This window comes from Apteryx mantelli, chromosome 4 (genome assembly GCF_036417845.1).
Source record: "Apteryx mantelli isolate bAptMan1 chromosome 4, bAptMan1.hap1, whole genome shotgun sequence".
In the NCBI taxonomy this organism is placed as follows: Eukaryota; Metazoa; Chordata; class Aves; order Apterygiformes; family Apterygidae; genus Apteryx; species Apteryx mantelli.
In genome coordinates, this window is record NC_089981.1 from 61,283,826 (window position 1) to 61,302,432 (window position 18,607).

General features: G+C 40.7%; 1 protein-coding gene across 2 annotated transcripts in view; it reads right to left on the minus strand.

The window, feature by feature from the left end:
* The window catches only part of SNX6 (sorting nexin 6), a 34,867-nt gene that overhangs the window by 5,972 nt on the left and 10,288 nt on the right, over positions 1-18,607 (minus strand). For both annotated transcript variants that reach the window (XM_067296719.1, XM_067296718.1), the window contains exons 7-13: positions 17,626-17,721; positions 14,920-15,025; positions 12,342-12,417; positions 6,376-6,415; positions 5,170-5,256; positions 4,108-4,267; positions 2,959-3,044 (exon numbers count right to left, since the gene is read on the minus strand). In XM_067296719.1, the coding sequence (XP_067152820.1) occupies positions 2,959-3,044; positions 4,108-4,267; positions 5,170-5,256; positions 6,376-6,415; positions 12,342-12,417; positions 14,920-15,025; positions 17,626-17,721 (651 nt within the window). The remainder of the gene's footprint in view (positions 1-2,958; positions 3,045-4,107; positions 4,268-5,169; positions 5,257-6,375; positions 6,416-12,341; positions 12,418-14,919; positions 15,026-17,625; positions 17,722-18,607) is intronic.

An 18,607-nucleotide genomic window follows, 5' to 3' on the forward strand; every position in this document is an offset into this window, starting at 1 on the left:
TCAGAGCCAGATGCATCTGTATGACATATAGTTTGGAGCTACTCATTCCAGGAAAGAAAAAAGAAAAAAGAAAAAAGAAAAAAAAAAAAAAAAAAAAAAACACCATACAGTGAAAGACTTGCAGCAAAAAATAGAAACAGTGCATCTGTTGCCCCCAACTCCCCTCGTCCCCTCTCCTCTTTAAGTAAGCTTTTTGCTGGAAAGAGCACATAGAGCTGAGTAACAGGTCATGTTGCCAGGTTTGGGAGTGCTGCGCTTCACATGATATGCCAAGCCAAGCAATTCTCAGTTTGGAGCTGCCCACATTTGATATGCCTTTAGTGGCTGCAAGAACATGAAAACAAGGATTACAGCAGCATCAGACAAAGCATTATGTCCAGAATATTAAAGCAGGGGGCTTTTGGTCTTGCTTGATGAATTTCTTGCCTACATGAAAGAGTTGTTTTTGCCTTTACCAGCCCTCTTCTGACTCTACTGCAAGAAGAGTTAGCTGTCCACTAACATCCCAGCTCAGCCCAGTCAAAACCAGGGCTACTTAGACTCCCTGAAATCAAAGAATTGCTCCTGAATCAAAACTTCTATCAAAACTAAAACTATTGCTCCTATCAAAAGTCCTCTCCAGGGCAAGAAAAAACCTTCACAGTCCCCTAGCATTGCTCTTCATATATCAGGGCAATATCTCAAGAATTTCTAAGCTTCTTAATACCTTCTTTCTTCCTTTTACAGAACTATCTCAGAAAGACAGTCTCAACCACACCATTTCATCCTTCAATACAACATACAGACTTACTAGCAAGATATCCTTAAGACTATCCTCACCAATTATGTTGGTTATAAAAAGAAAATTGACCATTTTGTAAAATAGAAAAATATGATCTATTGCATTTGTAAATTCTGTAATAATCCAACTCAAAAATCTAGAAATAAAAGCATAGCAACTCAGGCGATCGATCTGTGATAGTTTGTTTTGAACAAATAAGAAATTGAGTAACATAAGCAAAACACAGTCTTTGGAAAAAGAACAGAGCTTTCAAAACTAGTGAAAAAGAAAATGCCCTTCCATTCAAATAAGTCACATTTGTTAATATTTCAAGAACTTCCATGATTAGTCAAAATGTAAATCTTTAAAGATTCAAAGCTTTCTAGTGAATCTTACATGGTTCTATGATAAAGTAGCTGAAAAGGTACAGCAGAAAAAGTCCTTAAAAACAGGACTACAGGTGAAAACTCCTGTTGGAGCCTCATACACTCTTTGTTGGTAAGTTTACTATGTGAAGAGCTGTGCCCCAAATAGGCTGCAGTGATGAATGAAAAACTTGCTCCAAATTTTCAAGCTCTTTCAGGTAAAGTGAGGGCTCCGAGAAGCACATATCAAGTAAGTTGAAGGCTACAGGAACAAAGCATTTTTCCCCTGCTTTTGGCAGATATTAGCTGTCAGTATTCAAGAGAATGTTACTACAAGATTTTGTCTTGCACGGAGATGTAATGCAAGCGACTCTTTGAAGATCCTTCAGAAGATGCAGCCGTTTTTAAGCATTCCATTCCAAGGCATGCAGGGACTTCAGCAAGAAGTCAGATGGTGAAGAGCCAATGGCTGTATCAGGACTGAAGCTCTGTGGACTCATCATTCCCTTATTAAAGCATGATATGGCAAATCCATAAAAATAAACTGTTGCAAGTATGCCTGTTAAGACTATCAATTCAACTAAACTGGTAACTAGCAATATTCATGAACAAACATGGATTTCTGAGAGACTCAGTGCTGGATAGAGATAGCTGTTAGACACAGAATTAGGAAGGCTGAATACTGCCAAGAAGTTTTAAGACTTGAAGGAAAATATTTCTGAATTTCTAATACAGTACATTAAAGCAAGAATGCTTATCTGAAAAAGGAGTTAAAGTATTCCAGTAATCAGTATTACTGATTACTTTACCAGCATTACCAAATATCCCATCAAGTTGAACTTATACCTACAAAGTTAAAAACAAAAACAACCAAACAAAAAGCTTTTCACGTTAGCTTTACAATCAATGGATTTTCAGAATGACATTGTCAAATACTACTGAAAAAGATTATAGAGCTGCCCAAAAGATGGGAACAAATTAATTCAGCAACCTTATACCTCTTAGCTAATCCTTTCAACGATATATTCTGAATTAATTCAAAGCTTAGTAGTGAGCACACTTACTTTCAGATAAATGAGAATGTTAAAGAGCTGACTTTTTAAAGAAAGCTGCCTCCTGCTATAGGGCTGCTGAAGCAAGGGACAGTCATTCCTGTGTATTGAGTCAGAGCAGCCAACCTGATTTAACCAAAAATATTAATTTAATATAGTCAAATACATTGTGAAATTTAAGGACAGTACATGCTGCTTAAAGATTTTTCTGCAATAATTTATTTTACTGGAAAGGCTACCTCCAACATTGCTCTTTTTTGTTAGCACTATATAGTTTAAGACAAAAAGGGTTCAAAAAGCATACTCAGATTAACGTTGATATGACTTTAGTCCCTCACTTCAGACAGACCCTCTGTGTGATCTCGTCCTTAACAGTTAGCCTATCCTATACACCAGGCCCCCAACACCTAAATAACTGGTGAAACTACTTCCTATCTCCCAGTAAAACGGTGAGAAGAGGTTTTAAAATAGGGAGGTATTCAAACTTTGAAGCAATAAATAACAGATAACCAGACAAACATAAAACTGCAGTCAAAATTGTCTTGAAAAAGATGAGCTTTCCCAAGGCACCTCAAGCATACTAGTCCCACAGAGATTTTTCACCTGCACTCTTATTCTCTATTATTCAAGAAAGTTGAAGAAAGTTCACCTTTCCATAGGATGCTTACCTTCAAGCTCCCCTTTTTGGATGTGAAGTGTATATCATACAAAACTACTTGATTATTCTAGCATATAATACTGAAAAACAGTTGAACTACAGGCCAAAAAGGATCACAATTACCTTAGCATGCTTTAATTCCAGTTCTGCTAGTTCCACTAGATTTTTTCGGAATGCTGCAACTCTTCTTGTCTTAAAGTCTATCAGTTCTGTATAAAATAAAAATGGATTCATTAACAGTATTATTGCTAGTGCCCTCAATTGTTAGCAGACTTACTTTCAGGATGGAAGAGGTAAAGGGTGACAGAAGGCAACTGGAAAAACTGAAGTTTAATCTCAGCACATTGAGGGCTCACAAATATTGCTACATTGTTAGATAAGAAAGTAAAAGATCACTGCAGTTCCTCATCGCTACCTAACCTTTTGTGAACACAAAGCACTTTTGAAAAAAGACCACAGTGTGGATGCTTTAAACATTAAATTCTCCTCTACCATATGCACTATTCTTTCAAGGTTGGTATGTGAAAAGCTCTAGGGAAGATACCACGCTAGAACTAGCATGAAGAACAGGGGAAACAAGTATGTTTTATGCATTCACCTTTGTGGCTAACAGGATCTTTGATCCTCCACTGTCTCATTTACAGAAATCATTAGCCAGATTTACAAGGTCAGAGAATTCTTTTAACTGATAAAGACAGAAAAAGGTGGTGGTTATACACTGTACAAGCCTGCCCCAAATAATGAGTCAGATGTCTACTTACTCATAACAATCTTAACCTAAAAAAGAGGAGTAAGTTTCCAGGAAAAAGACAGCATACAAATAGGTTCCTCTTCTCTAGAGCTACTTTAAGTCTGCATCTTCAATGAAATCTCATTTCACAATTTCTCCCTCTTCTGATCCAGTATCATTTGCTACCCTCACAGAACAATGCATAAAACCAAAACAGCATTTCAATAGTACTTGAAAAAGATTAGGTTTGCCTTTACTCCTAGCAGTTTTCCTTTCCCTGTGTCTAAAGTGGTAACAAATAATTTGCATCTAGACATTGAGGGAATCCTGACAAGAAATTATGACATTGATATTATCAACTAATGGAGCTGTCAGGAACCAAAGGAAAACATCGTATAAACTTTCCAAAATAAGCAAATGCTGATTAAAAGATAACAGCTCTCTGTTTAGGAATCAGAGAACAAAAACCTATTCTCATTAATAGTGTCGTCAAATCTGTTAATTTTCAAATGATAACATAGGATAAAAGACTACTCAAATACCTTGTTTTGCTGATTCAGATATTTTCTCAAATTTCTGACAGCATATTTGCTGAGTGGTTTCAGCTTGCAACACATCTTTATTTTTTGCTCTCGCTTTATCCAATGCCTTATTAGCATTTTCATAATCCACTAGTGACCTAGATCTTCTATACAGGAGATCCTATTAAAAAAAAAAAATTGTAAAGGATCTATATCTACCAAGAATCTACCCTAGGATTTTAGTATGTACCACATGATCAAAAAAATTCAGATTAATTTTAGTCTTTCTTGTTGAAATAATTTTTAGTCTTATTATATTTCAGTTATTACAGAATAATTTTTATCCCATGCAAGTCACAGGAATATCTGCTCTGGATCAAACAAGCAATTTAATATTCTTTGGTCTGCATCTACTCTGACAGAGGCTAGCACCAGATAGCTGAGATGATGCTGCAAAAAGCCTAAGAAGAGGAAATCATGGGAAATTTCATGGCTTCTCAGGTTAGAAACAAACTACTATTTAGATTATGGATTTGAAATACACATGGGGCCTTAGAAACAACACTAGTCTTTTGGGGCTTTAGAAACAACACTAGTCTTTTCTGTGATCTTCCAACTAACAAAACATTCTTGTCAATCAATCATTTTCACTCAAGCAACACCCTAAGAATGAAATTTACTATAGGTAAAGGATCTAAAATTTGGCCCACATGTTTTTAGTATCAGCGCTTGCAGAGCCTGACCTGAAATAAAGCATCCATATTTAATATTAAAAATAGTAGAAATGCTGGCAGTCTACAAGCAGCTTTAACGATTCATCAAATGCTCTTCCACTGTTTTTAATTTCAGTGAAAGATTTGGATAACTGATCCAAGTGGATCACGTAGTCCCAAGTAACTGTGTTGCTACCACTTATTAACAGTACAGATCCAGTCTTTACAGTTGAGGGAGAAATAGCAGGCCAGAAGTTGTAGCATCTTAACCAACCCACTAAAAAGAAAAAAATACTGTACATTTCTCCAGATGATCACTTAAGCTTTTCTTATGAAATACAATTTCACTGAACAAAAAACATAAATTCACCTTAGCAGCTTGAGATTCCCTTAAGTAGTATTTCAGAAGATCAGAAAGTTTAAGATCTTCATCAGCAGATACCCGGGCCTCTATTTTCTGGAAAAACAGTAAGTAAAAGCATCAATTTAAAAACATCCAGACTTCAGATATTCATTTGTATGATGTAAATACAGCATAAAATATGCAGTAGTGCATGACAGATTGTCTTTTTCAAAACTTAAGGTCATGCACTTGTGACAGAATACTTAAAAATACATCGTAAATGACAGCTAGCTTTCTATTTTAAGCAACAAAGCTTTCTTCCAATTTTCAATGATACGCATCCTGTACTAGAAAAACTGCAGAGAAACAAAAATTTATCTAGTATAAGAGAGTCACACAGGTAGTTTTGTGTTGTTTTTGAGATCAAAGGGAAACACATTTTTATTTAAGACCTCTTTGGAGAGTTGTTGTGTAATTGCACTGTATTAAATGGTCCCAAATATTATCTCCCAAGAAAATTATTTGCTTGTATTTAAAGTGACAGTTCTGTAAATTTATAAACAGTCTGCAAGTTCTTAAATTTAAAAAAAAAAAAAAAACATAAAAGGCAACATTTCAGATCAAAACAAGTAATTTCACTGATTTCATTTTCTTTAAGGTACATATTTATCTGGCTACAACTGTTTATGCTTAGAAAATGTGTAAATATTTAATTCAAAATTTTTCCTAATACATGGCATGCACCTCTGCTCTACCAAGCCAAAAGAATAAGGCAAAACAGACAAAATATTAGAGAATCTGGTTAGGAACATGTGCAGTAGTATTGCTGAGTCAGTTAATTGAGTAACAAATCTTAGCTCTGAGTAAAGCAGCATGCCTACCAATTTTGGGGTTAAGGATTACATTTCATTTTTGCAGAACAAGTTCTGTGGTATCCAACATCAAGTACAGAAAGACTCTAAGCATTTTAGAGGAATAGCACCTTTACTAGTGAATTGCTTAGAAGATATGCAGCCTGTCTAGAAGAGTTTAGTAGACTAAATACTCCTAAAGATCCATCATTTTACAAAAACAGATGACTGGGATCTTACGCTTTTTCATTCCCTAATATCCACTGCCTATATACTCGATACAGAAGCATCCTTAAAACAGCCACATATAAATATCTAATTGACACAAGCACTTCCAGGAGGTACATAAAGAACATATCTAAGAAGGTTTCATAATACATACCCTTGTTTTATCAAATAATTCTGATACCTTCAGAAAAAATCTGCATGAAGGAAACATCAACAGCTTTAATGGATTCAGGTTATATTACAACATAAATTTGAACAGTCTAATTACTTTTTAGAACTCAAACTATAGTCTGTGGCTGGCAATAAAGGTTGTAAAGGCATTGTTTAGAATTATAATTTACAGAACTCAGAGAACAGAATGGTTTCAAATTGTAGTGCTTCAGAAATTTGGGATTTGTGCAATTTAAGAAAGGGTACAGGACAAACAAAGTATAGTGGATGGTATTTACTAAAGAATAATTGAACAGCTCCTCGAGGACTCTTTATGCTTGCGTAAATTAAACTCTGAACAAGTCCTATATATTACCAAGCATCCTTCACTCAAGTTTCAACATACTTTTCTCCACACAGTAAATATGACACATGCCCTACTTGGAATTTTGGAATTCAGGCAGACTGAGCAAACAACATGGCACATCATCATAGGAGACAATATAGGGGATATAAAGTTCAATATATCAGCAGACTGAATTACAGTAAAATCATTTTATTTTGACAGAAGGTAAACATGATATCTGACCCAGACTATGTCAAATCTTGATATTATGGATCAAAGTAACTGATATGTAAACTATCACAACATTTGGAAGTATATCACTATAACTCATGTACATTGACAAAAATAAGTTAACTTTCATATGCATCTCCTACTTATCATAACATTATCTCTAAAGTGTAGATGTTCACAAACATCAACTAACATTTTTAAACTAGTTAACAAGTTTCACTTTCAGATACTGCAAACAGTTCATATTCAAGCTGAAAGATTAAAGGACAAATGCCTATACAGAGACCCTTTCTATTTTCAAATTTTTTGGAATCTCTGTAGATCCCTTTCTCTTCCTAAAGACAATACAATAGCCAGAACAGCAAGACTATTTTTCAAGATGCAGGTACGGGGAACAACCATAAAATCTGTATACTCAAACCTCAGACATGAGGTGTATCACAGAATCACAGAATCGCTGAGGTTGGAAGGGACCTCTGGAGATCATCTAGTCCAATCCCCCTGCTCAAGCAGGGTCACCTAGAGCACATTGCACAGGATTGCATCCAGGCGCGTTTTGAATATCTCCAGAGAAGGAGACTCTACCACCTCTCGGGGCAACCTGTTCCAGTGCTGTCACCCTCACAGTGAAAAAGTTTTTCCTCATGTTCAGATGGAAGTGTCTGTGTTTCAGTTTGTGCCCGCTGCCTCGCGTCCTGTCGCTCGGCACCACTGAAAAGAGTCTGGTCCCATCCTCTCGACACCCTCCCTTCAGATACTTGTACACATTGATAAGATCTCCTCTCAGCCTTCTCTTCTCCAGGCTAAACAGGCCCAGCTCTCTCAGTCTTTCCTCATAAGAGAGATGCTCCAGTCCCCTAATCATCTTTGTAGCCCTTCGCTGGACTTGCTCCAGTAGTGCCACATCCCTCTTGTACTGGGGAGCCCAGAACTGGACACACTACTCCAGATGTGGCCTCACCAGGGCTGAGTAGAGGGGGAGAATCACCTCCCTCGACCTGCTGGCAACACTCTTCCTGATGCACCCCAGCATACCATTGGCCTTCTTGGCCACAAGGGCACATTGCTGCCTCATGCTTAACTTGGTGTCCACCAGCACTCCCAGGTCCTTCTCCGCAGAGCTGCTTTCCAGCAGGTCAACCCCCAACCTGTACTGGTGCATGGGGTTATTCCTCCCCAGGTGCAGGACCCTGCACTTCCCTTTGTTGAACTTCATGAGGTTCCTCTCCGCCCACCTCTCCAGCCTGTCCAAGTCTCTCTGAATGGCAGCACAGCCCTCTGGCATATCAGCCACTCCTCCCAGTTTGGTATCATCAGCAAACTTGCTGAGGGTGCACTCTGTGCCTTCATCCAGGTCATTGATGAAGAAGTTGAACAAGACTGGACCCAGGACTGACCCCTGGGGGACACCGCTAGCTACAGGCCTCCAACTAGACTCTGTGCCACTGATCACAACTCTCTGAGCTCTGCCATTCAGCCAGTTCTCAATCCACCTCACTGTCCACTCATCTAACCCACACTTCCTGAGCTTCCCTATGAGGATGCTATGGGAGACAGTGTCAAAAGCCTTGCTGAAGTCTAGGTAGACAACATCCACTGCTCTCCCCTCATCTACCCAGCCAGTCATTCCATCACAGAAGGCTATCAGATTGGTTAGGCATGATTTCCCCTTGGTGAAGCCATGCTGACTACTCCTGATCACCTTGTCCTCCACATGCTTGGAGATGGCTTCCAGGATGAGCTGCTCCATCACCTTTCCAGGGATGGAGGTAAGGCTGACTGGCCTGTAGTTCCCTGGGTCTTCCTTCCTGCCCTTTTTGAAGACTGGGGTGACATTGGCTTTCTTCCAGTCCTCAGGCACCTCTCCTGTCCTCCATGACCTTTCAAAGATGATGGAGAGTGGCTTAGCAATAATGTCCGCCAGCTCCCTCAGCACTCGTGGGTGCATCCCATCAGGGCCCATGGATTTGTGGGTGTCAAGTTTGCTTAAATGATCTCTAACCCACTCCTCCTCCACCAAGGGAAAGTCTTCCTTTCTCCAGACTTTCTCTCTTGCCTCCAGAATCTGGGGTTCCTGAGGGCTGGCCTGAGCAGTAAAGACTGAAGCAAAGAAGGCATTCAGTAACTCTGCCTTCTCTGCATCCTTCGTCACCAGGGCACCCACCCCATTCAGCAAAGGGCCCACATTCTCCCTAGTCTTCCTCTTGCTGCTGATGTATTTGAAGAAGCCCTTCTTGCTGTCCTTGACATCTCTAGCCAGATTTAATTCCAAACGGGCCTTAGCCTTCCTCGTCGCATCCCTGCATACTCTGACAACGTTCCTATATTCCTCCCAAGTGGCCTGTCCCCCTTTCCACTTTCTGTATACTTCCTTCTTCTGGTTGAGTTTGGCCAGGAGCTCCTTGCTCACCCATGCAGGTCTCCTGCCTCCTTTGCTTGACTTCCTACTCATAGGGATGCACCGCTCTTGAGCCTGGAGGAAGCGATGTTTGAATATTAACCAGCTCTCTTGAACACCCCTTCCTTCTAGGGCCCTCACCCATGGGATTCCTCCAAGTAGGTCCCTGAAGAGGCCAAAGTTTGCTCTCCTGAAGTCCAGGGTTGCAATCCTACTTGGTGCCCTGCTGCCTCCTCGCAGGATCCTGAACTCCACCATCTCATGGTCACTGCAGCCAAGGCTGCCCCCAACCTTCACATCTTCCACCAGTCCTTCTTTGTTTGTTAGTACGAGGTCCAGCAGCACACCTCTCCTTGTTGGCTCCTCCACCACCTGTGTCAAGAAGTTGTCACCAATGCTCTGCAGGAACCTCCGGGACTGTTTGTGCCTAGCTGTGTTGTCTTTCCAGCAGATAGCAGGGTGGTTGAAGTCCCCCATGAGAACCAGGGCCTGGGATCGTGAGGCTACTTCCAGCTGTCTGTAGAAGGCCTCATCGACTTCCTCATCCTGATCAGGTGGCCTGTAGTAAACACCCACAACAGTGTCACCCATGCTAGCCTGCCCTTTGATCCTTACCCATAAGCTCTCGACTCGCTCTTCATCCACCCCTAGGCACAGCTCCATACATTCCAGTTGCTCTCTCACATAAAGAGCAACTCCACCACCTCGCTTACCTGGCCTGTCTTTCCTAAAAAGCACGTAGCCATCCATGACAGCACTCCAGTCATGCGAGCTATCCCACCATGTCTCTGTAATGGCAATGAGATCATGGCCCTGCGACCGCACACACATCTCTAGTTCTTCCTGTTTGTTCCCCATGCTGCGTGCATTGGTGTACAGGCATTTCAGGGAGGTGATCGAGCATGCAGGTTTCCCAGGAGGGGTAAAAGAGGGTCCTCCATAGCCACATCCCATGCGCACTTCCCTGGCTGCATTCACCTGTTGGAGGCATCCCGACTTGAGCAGTCTTTTGCCAGCTACCCTGTCACTATAACTCTCCCCTTCCCCCATCTTTCCTAGTTTAAAGCCCTCCTTACCAGGTTGGCCAACCTGTTGGCAAAGACCCGCGTGCCCCGCCTCGTGAGGTGGATCCCATCTCTCACCATCAGTTGTCGATCTTCAAACAGGGTCCCATGGTCGTAGAAACCAAAACCCTGTTGCCAACACCAGCGGCGCAGCCAGTCGTTAACCTGGAAAGTCCGTCTCCTCCTCCTCTCATCCATCCCCCTCACTGGCAGGATTGAGGAGATGACCTGGGCTCCCAGACCCTTGACCACCATCCCCAGAGCTCTGAAATCCTGCTTGATGGTCTCCAGTTTGCCCTTGGTGTCATTGGCGCCCACATGGAAGAGCAGCAGTGGGTAATAGTCCGAAGAATGGACAAGCCTTGGCAGTCTTTGCATGACATCTCTCACACAAGCACCCGGCAGGCCACAAACCTCTCTAGACATGAGGTCTGGTCGGCAGATGGATGCCTCCATCCCCTGCAGCAGGGAGTCCCCCACAGCAATCACCCGCCGCTTTTTCCGGGCGTTCCGGCAGGGCACAGGGTCTGTTGTCCCAGGTACTTCCCTGGCAGCCATGTCCATCTCCTCCTCATCCTGGAGGGCACTAAACCTGTTCTTCAGCTTCAGGTCTTCGGGAGGAGTAGGAGCCTTTCTCCTCCCACAAGCAGTGACCAGTTTCCAGCCTTCTTCTATGATGTTATGATGTACCGTTTCACACGGCACAGAGCCCTCTGGCAACTCCACTGCTGCGGGGGGTTGGGACTCCCGAAGCTGCACAGTCTCCAAAAATGCCCTGTCTATCTCTTGCTCTGCTTCCCGGATGCTGCGCAGCCTACTGACCTCCTCCCGTAACTCCCTTACCTGACAACACAGCTCGTCAACAGCAGCACACCTCCTGCAGGAGAGCTGGCTGCCAGCCCAGGCCTCCCGGAGAGGCCCCAAGCACTCCCTGCAGCCTGAGACCTGTAGAGCTGCATCGACTGTCAGAGGGTCGGTCTGGGTCGCAGCCTCTGACACAGCAACTCCAACAGCCACTGGGGAACGCGCTGTGCAGCGTGTCACGACCATACTTGAGGAAACCTACACCACAAGGAACAGAAACGAAGGGCCCTTCGCGCGCCCTTCTGCGCGAACTGCTGCACAAACTGCTGCGTCTGTTCGCTGCCTCTGTCACAAACTGCTGCGTCTGTTCGCTGCCTCTGTCTGCTGCGCTCTAGGCCTGGCTCTTATATAGGCCCCTCCCTAGCACTGCCTAAGAGGGTGCTTGACCCCCCCTAATCAAGGGCCACCGGAATCAAAGGCCCCAACTCCCTCTGGCCGGGGCAACCAAGAGAGCTCGTTAGCAGCAGCCACTCCTAGCTAGAGCTTTTCCCACGAGCTTTTCCCAGGAGAAGTCAAGGCCTCCTGCAGTTGTCCTTGCCTAGCTTCCCCTTTCCTGTTCACAGCAATCACCTGCTAGTTCCTCGGGGGTCCTCAGGAAGCCCACAACTTCCAACAAGATCCTCAAGTTCTAGTCAGAGCCCAAACACTGCTGCGCAAACTGCTGCGTCTGTTCGCTGCCTCTGTTAGCTGCGCATATATATATATGACACATATGACATATACCCTGTATACTCAGACCTCAGATATGTTCTTACTGCATGTCAAAGCACACTGTAAAACAGTTTTTAAAAAAACAGTGAAAGATGAGGAAAGTAGGGTTTCTTTCTATTGTATGAGGATTTTTCAATGTGTATTTCTCTACAATTTTTTTTCCAGAAAAATATTAAAGCAAAAATATTAAAGCCGCCTCATGTTACAGAAATGAAATGCTAAAGAAGAAAATCTCTAATTGAATACAACTATAATAAATTTTGTTCTTATTATAACTAAAGGGCTATCAGTCACAGGTCACTATTCAAAGACTGCTACTTAGCAATCTCCCCATAAGTGAATAACAAAAATCTTACTTGCATATATCTGTGGAGTCCTGTGTTCCTAATGCATATAACGAAGAACCAATTCTGTTATAGTCATCTGCTACATCTAGAAAAAAAAAAAACAACAACGCTTTTTTTAAATATATCATTCCTCTCCTTTCTGCAAATTTTGAAGAACATCAGTTCCTCTATTTCTTCTAGAGTATGTGTTTTTCTAAAAGGAACATGCTCTAATGCTAAAGATGAAATAAAATTTCATTTATGTCATGTATTACAAAGGACAACTTCACACCCCAAACACAGCTCTCCCAGTCATGAAGTCTGTAATTTGTCTACTGATATTTAATACACTTAGTACCTGCTAGGTGAAGTTTATTGTGCAATGTTGTACACCTTCCATTAAAAAAGATCCAACAAAGTCAACTGCGAAAGCCTGAATTTAAATCTGAATCTAAAGCCTAACGCTATTTGAAAAATTTCAGTCTAAGAACTATGAACAATAAGTCTGCGTGCTTGAGAGTAGTGAACTGAAAAGAAAAAAAAAACCTACCAAAAAAACCCATAGGTATTACAGCACTATATGCACAATACCTTTACTAGTATGAACTTAATTTTCAGGAAACCCTGATCAACAAGTGGTCATTGGATGAAATAGCATTACTGCTAAAACATTTTAAAAACTGAAATTATAAGCAAGGTTTGTAAAGAAGACTGAGTAATTTGACTAGTGAGATATTGATATATACTAATCAAAAAAAATCAAATCTTTATACAGAGGACCTTTTTTTTTGAGAGGTTTTTGTATGAACTCAATGGATGATGAAAATGCTAATAGTTCCATGCAATGAATGGAAAAAGATATTTACTTGTTAATTTCGGAATTTACATGCTTAAGCACATAGATCTTTATATTTGAGACATTTCAGGACAAATTACCTTAAAAATAAAACAATTAAAACTAATTCTATCATACTGAAGTGTCATCAGAATGATTTCTTTTTTTTTTAATAACACAACTTTGTTTTAACAGATAGTGTGTTATCTGCCCTCCAATTCTTTATTCCATAACAACCTCCTGATGGAATTATTGCAACCACTTACAACGAAGAGCAGTATTAGGGAGTCCCCTTTACTCGCCTCTCCCAAATATAAAAATAGATTTTCTGCTGGAAATAGGAAGCCAGTATCTTTGCAAACACTGCACCTCTCTGTAGCTCATGAGTAAGTTATCCATAAACCACAGATTGCCAGTTTCCAAAACAAGCTTCCCAGGTCATTGCTGTACTCCTCCAGACAGAATTGCAACAGGCACCATTTATCCCAATGCTCAGTTTGATAAAAGTTGCCAATAAATATCCTAGAGGTCTAAAACTGAAAACTAGAGAAGCTTTGTCATGAGTTTCATCAATCTTTTCAATAGATCCTTTTCTAACATTTTTTCCTGGTTCTATGCTGACATGAAAGGTTCTCTCAGTACCTCAAGTTTGGTACCTAACTACCATGAATGAAGTCCAGTTTTCATTTTAAGAAAGCAAACAAAATACTAGAAATCACTTCAGGTAGGAACCGAGTGAAGACACAGGGTCACTTAATACTTACATTAAACCATAACTGGCTCCGCCCATCTCCTAGGATGGATATTAAAGCTACAAAAGATGCAGTCTTCAAATAACAGCAAGTGAAGTATCTGAAAAGCTCCCCAAGCTCACAGTTTAAACTCTCATGTAATATCTAATTTACAGCCCACAGAAATAGGGATTCATAGAAAGTTTGTGGTCTGGTTTTGTTTGAACTGTATTACTACAGATAGCAAAGACACAATCTTAAAATCAAGGGCAGTGAAGGTCAACTTCTTCCTGAGTTTCTCAGGACTTAATAATTAATATATTCCTAAAGCAGAAGCTTCCCGTTTTCTCAGCTGTGCACACTGCAGTTGAGATTCTATCTAGAGCTTCCAAAAAACACATTAGCTAAGTCAGCTCAAGAAAAGACATCAATAACTAAGTGGAGAATCTTAGCCCATTAAGAAAAGGGATCCTGCAAACCAAGCTAATGAATCTACCATTTCGGTCTCCAGTCTAAACAGCTGAAAACCAGAAATCTGACCTCCTGGTCTAGAACTAATATCCCTTACAGAAAGGGTCTACTGTTCAGCAAGGTAACACAATGTCCAGTATGCCAAGCAATTGAACCCTGATGAGTGCAAGATCATCCCGTTAGGAGTAACTTCATAGAAGAATTTAAATCAAAAATACTGCCATACTACCCACCTTTTCACTTTAAAGGCTCAGAATCAGACTTAAGAAAATTATTATTACGTAGAGTTTTGTGCATCTCTTCAAAGGGACACCATGAAGAATCAAGATGTCCTCAGTGTGACAGCAGACTTCTTACTCCATCTGGAGTATTCTTACTCCATCTTACTCCGCCTATTACAGCAAAGGCTAAGCTTTGAAAGTCAGATTAAACTTCTTTATACTATCAGAAGTCTATACTAGGAAAAATTTATTCACTCTTTCCATGTAAAAAAAAAAAAAATTACTGCTCCTCACAAACCATTTCTCTACATTCTAGCTAGTACCGTTTTCATCTTGGAAAAAGAACTCACTTTTGTGTGATCTTGTCATTTTATCAGATTTGGCAGAGGCATCTTTGACTCTGTTGTGGTATTCTACAAGGAATGTTCTTTCGTGTTCAAAGAAATCATCCACATCCTACAAAAACAAGAACATTTTCAAAAACAGGCTTTCATTCACTCTTTTTAGTCCAATTTATATAGAATAAGTTTGCATGTATTGCAGTTGCTGTGATATGAAATGAAATCTTTATTTTATAGAATGCCATTAACGTGTATTGATTTCTTCTTCACTTATTTCATCATAAACTGAAGTTTTATATTACAAATTTGTAACAAGTATCCTAGAGGTCTAGGTCACTAAATTTGAAATGAAGGAAATAAGGTTCACTACCAAATATCACTTTCGTGATAGAAAAAAAATAGGATAAATGTCAGTTACTTAATAATAGGACATCTACCTAGAAAAATTAAGGGAAGGGGGAAGATACACAAATCATGCAAATCATAAAAACACAGAGCGGCTGAGGTTGAAAGGGACCTCTGGAGATCATCTAGTCCAACCCCCCTGCTCAAGCAAGGTCAGGCTGAGCGAGTTGCCCAGGATTGCGTTCAGACGGCTTTTGAATATCTCCAAGGATGGAGACTCCACAACCTCTCTGGGCAACCTGTGCCAGTGCTCAGTCACCCTCACAGTAAAGAGGTTGGTTTTTTTTATGTTCAGCTGGAACTTCCTGTGTTTCAGTTTGTGCCCGTTGCCTTGCGTCCTGTCACTGGGCACCACTGAGAAGAATCTGGCCCCATCCACTGTATGCTCTCCCTTCAGATATTTATACACGCTGATAAGATCTAGCCCCCCCACCCCCCCCAGTCTTCTCCTCTCCAGGTTGAACAGGCCCAGCTGTCTCAGCCTTTCCTCATATGAGGGATGCTCCACTCCCTTCATCACCTTAGTAGCCCTTTGCTGGACTTGCTCTAGTAGCTCCATAGCTCTCTTTTACTGGTGAGCCCAGAACTGGACACAGTACTTCAGGTGTGGCCTCACCAGCGCTGAAGAGAGGGGAAGGTTCCCCTCTCTCGACCTGCTGGCAATGCTCTTCCCAATGCAGCCCAGGATACCATCGGCCTTCTTTGCCACACAGGCACATTGCTGGTTCATGGTCAACTTGTTGTCCACCAAGATTAACAGGCTGTCCTCTACAGAGCTGCTTTCCAGCAGGTCAGCCCCCAGCCTGCACTGGTGCATGGAGTTATTCCTCCCCAGGTGCAGGACTCTGCACTTCCCTTTAATGAACTTCATGAGGTTCCTCTCTGCACATTTCTCCAGCCTGTCCAGGTCTCTCTGAATGGCAGCACAGCCCTCTGGCGTATCAGCCACTCCTCCCAGTTTTGTATCGTCAGCAAGCTTGCTGAGGGTGCACTCTGTCCCTTCATCCAGGTCACTGATGAATAAGTTGAACAGGATTGGACCCAGTATTGACCCTGGGGTACACTGCTAGCTACAGGCCTCCAACTAGATTTTGCACCACTAATCACAATGCTCTGAGCTCTGCCATTCAGCAAGTTTTCAGTCCACCTCACTGTCTGCTCATCTAGCCCATACTTCATCGGCTTGCCTGCAAGGATGTTATGGGAGACAGTGTCAAAAGCCTTACTGAAGTCAAGGCAGACAACATCCAGTGCTGTGGATACCTACTGTGGTAAATTTAAATAGTTACAGTATTACTATTTGAAGATAGTTGATTTATATTTATTTAAAATAAACCTCTAAAATAGCATAGATGCTCCTTAATACTATGTAATAGCCTACAACATAGACTTTGAACAACACGCTTTTTGAATAAGAGGTGCTAGTTATTTTGCCTTTATATCTTTTTCTGAATCATAATTAATCCATGCCTATATACACAGTCCAACAAATTCAGAATTTAAGATTTTACATCTCGAAACTCTAGCTTCTCTATTTGCTTGCAAATGGAAAGTTACCACTAGAAAGAAAGGAAACCAAAATCAGTTTTTACAAAATTTAAGATTGCTATAAAACTATTCCTTTAAATTTTGGAGAAGTATTAAAATTGAATTTTGTCTCAATTATCTTCTGGAGTCTACTGGGGGGGAAAAAAAAAACACAGCATCTCTACCACTGCTCACAGCTTTGAAACAGTAGAGGGACATTGCAAGGCTAGTAAAATTCACTGTTGTATTAGTAACTCCTGAGCAGCAGCAGCAGCTTTCAAAGACAATGCATTTTCACAGTATAAAGTGACAGACCAGAAGAAAACCAGATTATGAATTATGTATGGATAAGAAAAATGCTTAATTTCATAAAACAGGGGAAAGGAAAGAGTACTGAAAGTCCTCTTCCACAGGAGCAATCAGATAAGGGAGGAGAAAAACAAAACAAAAAACAAAACAACCCCACGATGCAGCCCACCAGCAGAGAGGTACATAATTCAAGATTCCACCTCCTATTAGCCAGAAAAGAAGAACTACAGGAAAATGCATGCTCTCAACTCAACAGCTTGTACTTAAACAGGAGACATAATCAGCATGCTCACCTGGATCTTGTTTACAGAATCACAGGTCCCTTCCCACCCTCTGCCTCTAATTCTTAAATTACACACAAACAAACAAAAAAAATCCCTTTTTGCAGCTACCTAAAATTCTGCTTCATTTAACAAAGAAAAAAAGAGACAACAATGTTAAATTTTTAATCTTGAAACACTAAGTAGTAATCACCTTTACTCCAGAAACAATGACACCATCTGCTGATTTAACCATGTTTTTAAAGAAGTCTTCAAGTTTCTCTTTCTTATTTTTCCCACGAACACTCAACTGAAAAATAAATTCATGTGTCATGTTAGCTAATTTGCTGGAGACAATAAAAGCATGGGTTTTGTTTTGTTTTTTCAAAAAAAGCAGCGTGGGGGGGGTGGTAACTACATAGCAAAACTTGCTACCTCTAAACCAGTTTTCCTGCTCTCTTCTTAGTCTTATATATGCCTTAATGGGGATTGGGCACCATGTACCCCAGAATGACAGACTACCCTTACAGACTAGACTGTCTTTTATCACCTAACATGCTCTTCCAGAAAATAACAAAACAAAAAACAGCAGTGTCCTAGCACTTACAGATAATTCCAAATGTATGAGGTGTATGTTCAAGTTTTTAATAATACAATATTTATCATGCACAGTAAAGCTGTTGACAAGTTAAGCTAATATAACCAGGTTTTCCTCTTCTAAGTAATAGAATGACAGACACTTCACTTTCAGAAAGTACAGAAGCATTTACCCCTCACTGTACTGATAATGTCAGTTTCACAGTCTCCTTAGACTGCCAGGAAGAGTGTAAATTTGCCCAAATTTACAAAGCTGAGTTCCTGAACCAGCTGATATTTCTACATCAAGCAAGAGGATCAGCTTTAATGTATTTTCAAGTTAAACATGTATTCAATGGAACCAATCTGTCATGATGTTATCTTGGTACTAACAATAATCAAAGTTTCACCTACATTATTAAAAAAAACCCTTTATTATCAAAACAGTTCATTAGAAATCCTCTTTGATTGTGTGAATAACAGAATTTAAACTGCGGTTCCAAATCCTAAAAGTTAGTGTTCCATTTTTGTTGCATCATGCTTTCTTCTTCAAAAATTTCAATCAAGGAGTGGACAAGTATAATACCATGTGAAATCACCACCAAAAGTTAATCTTTTTA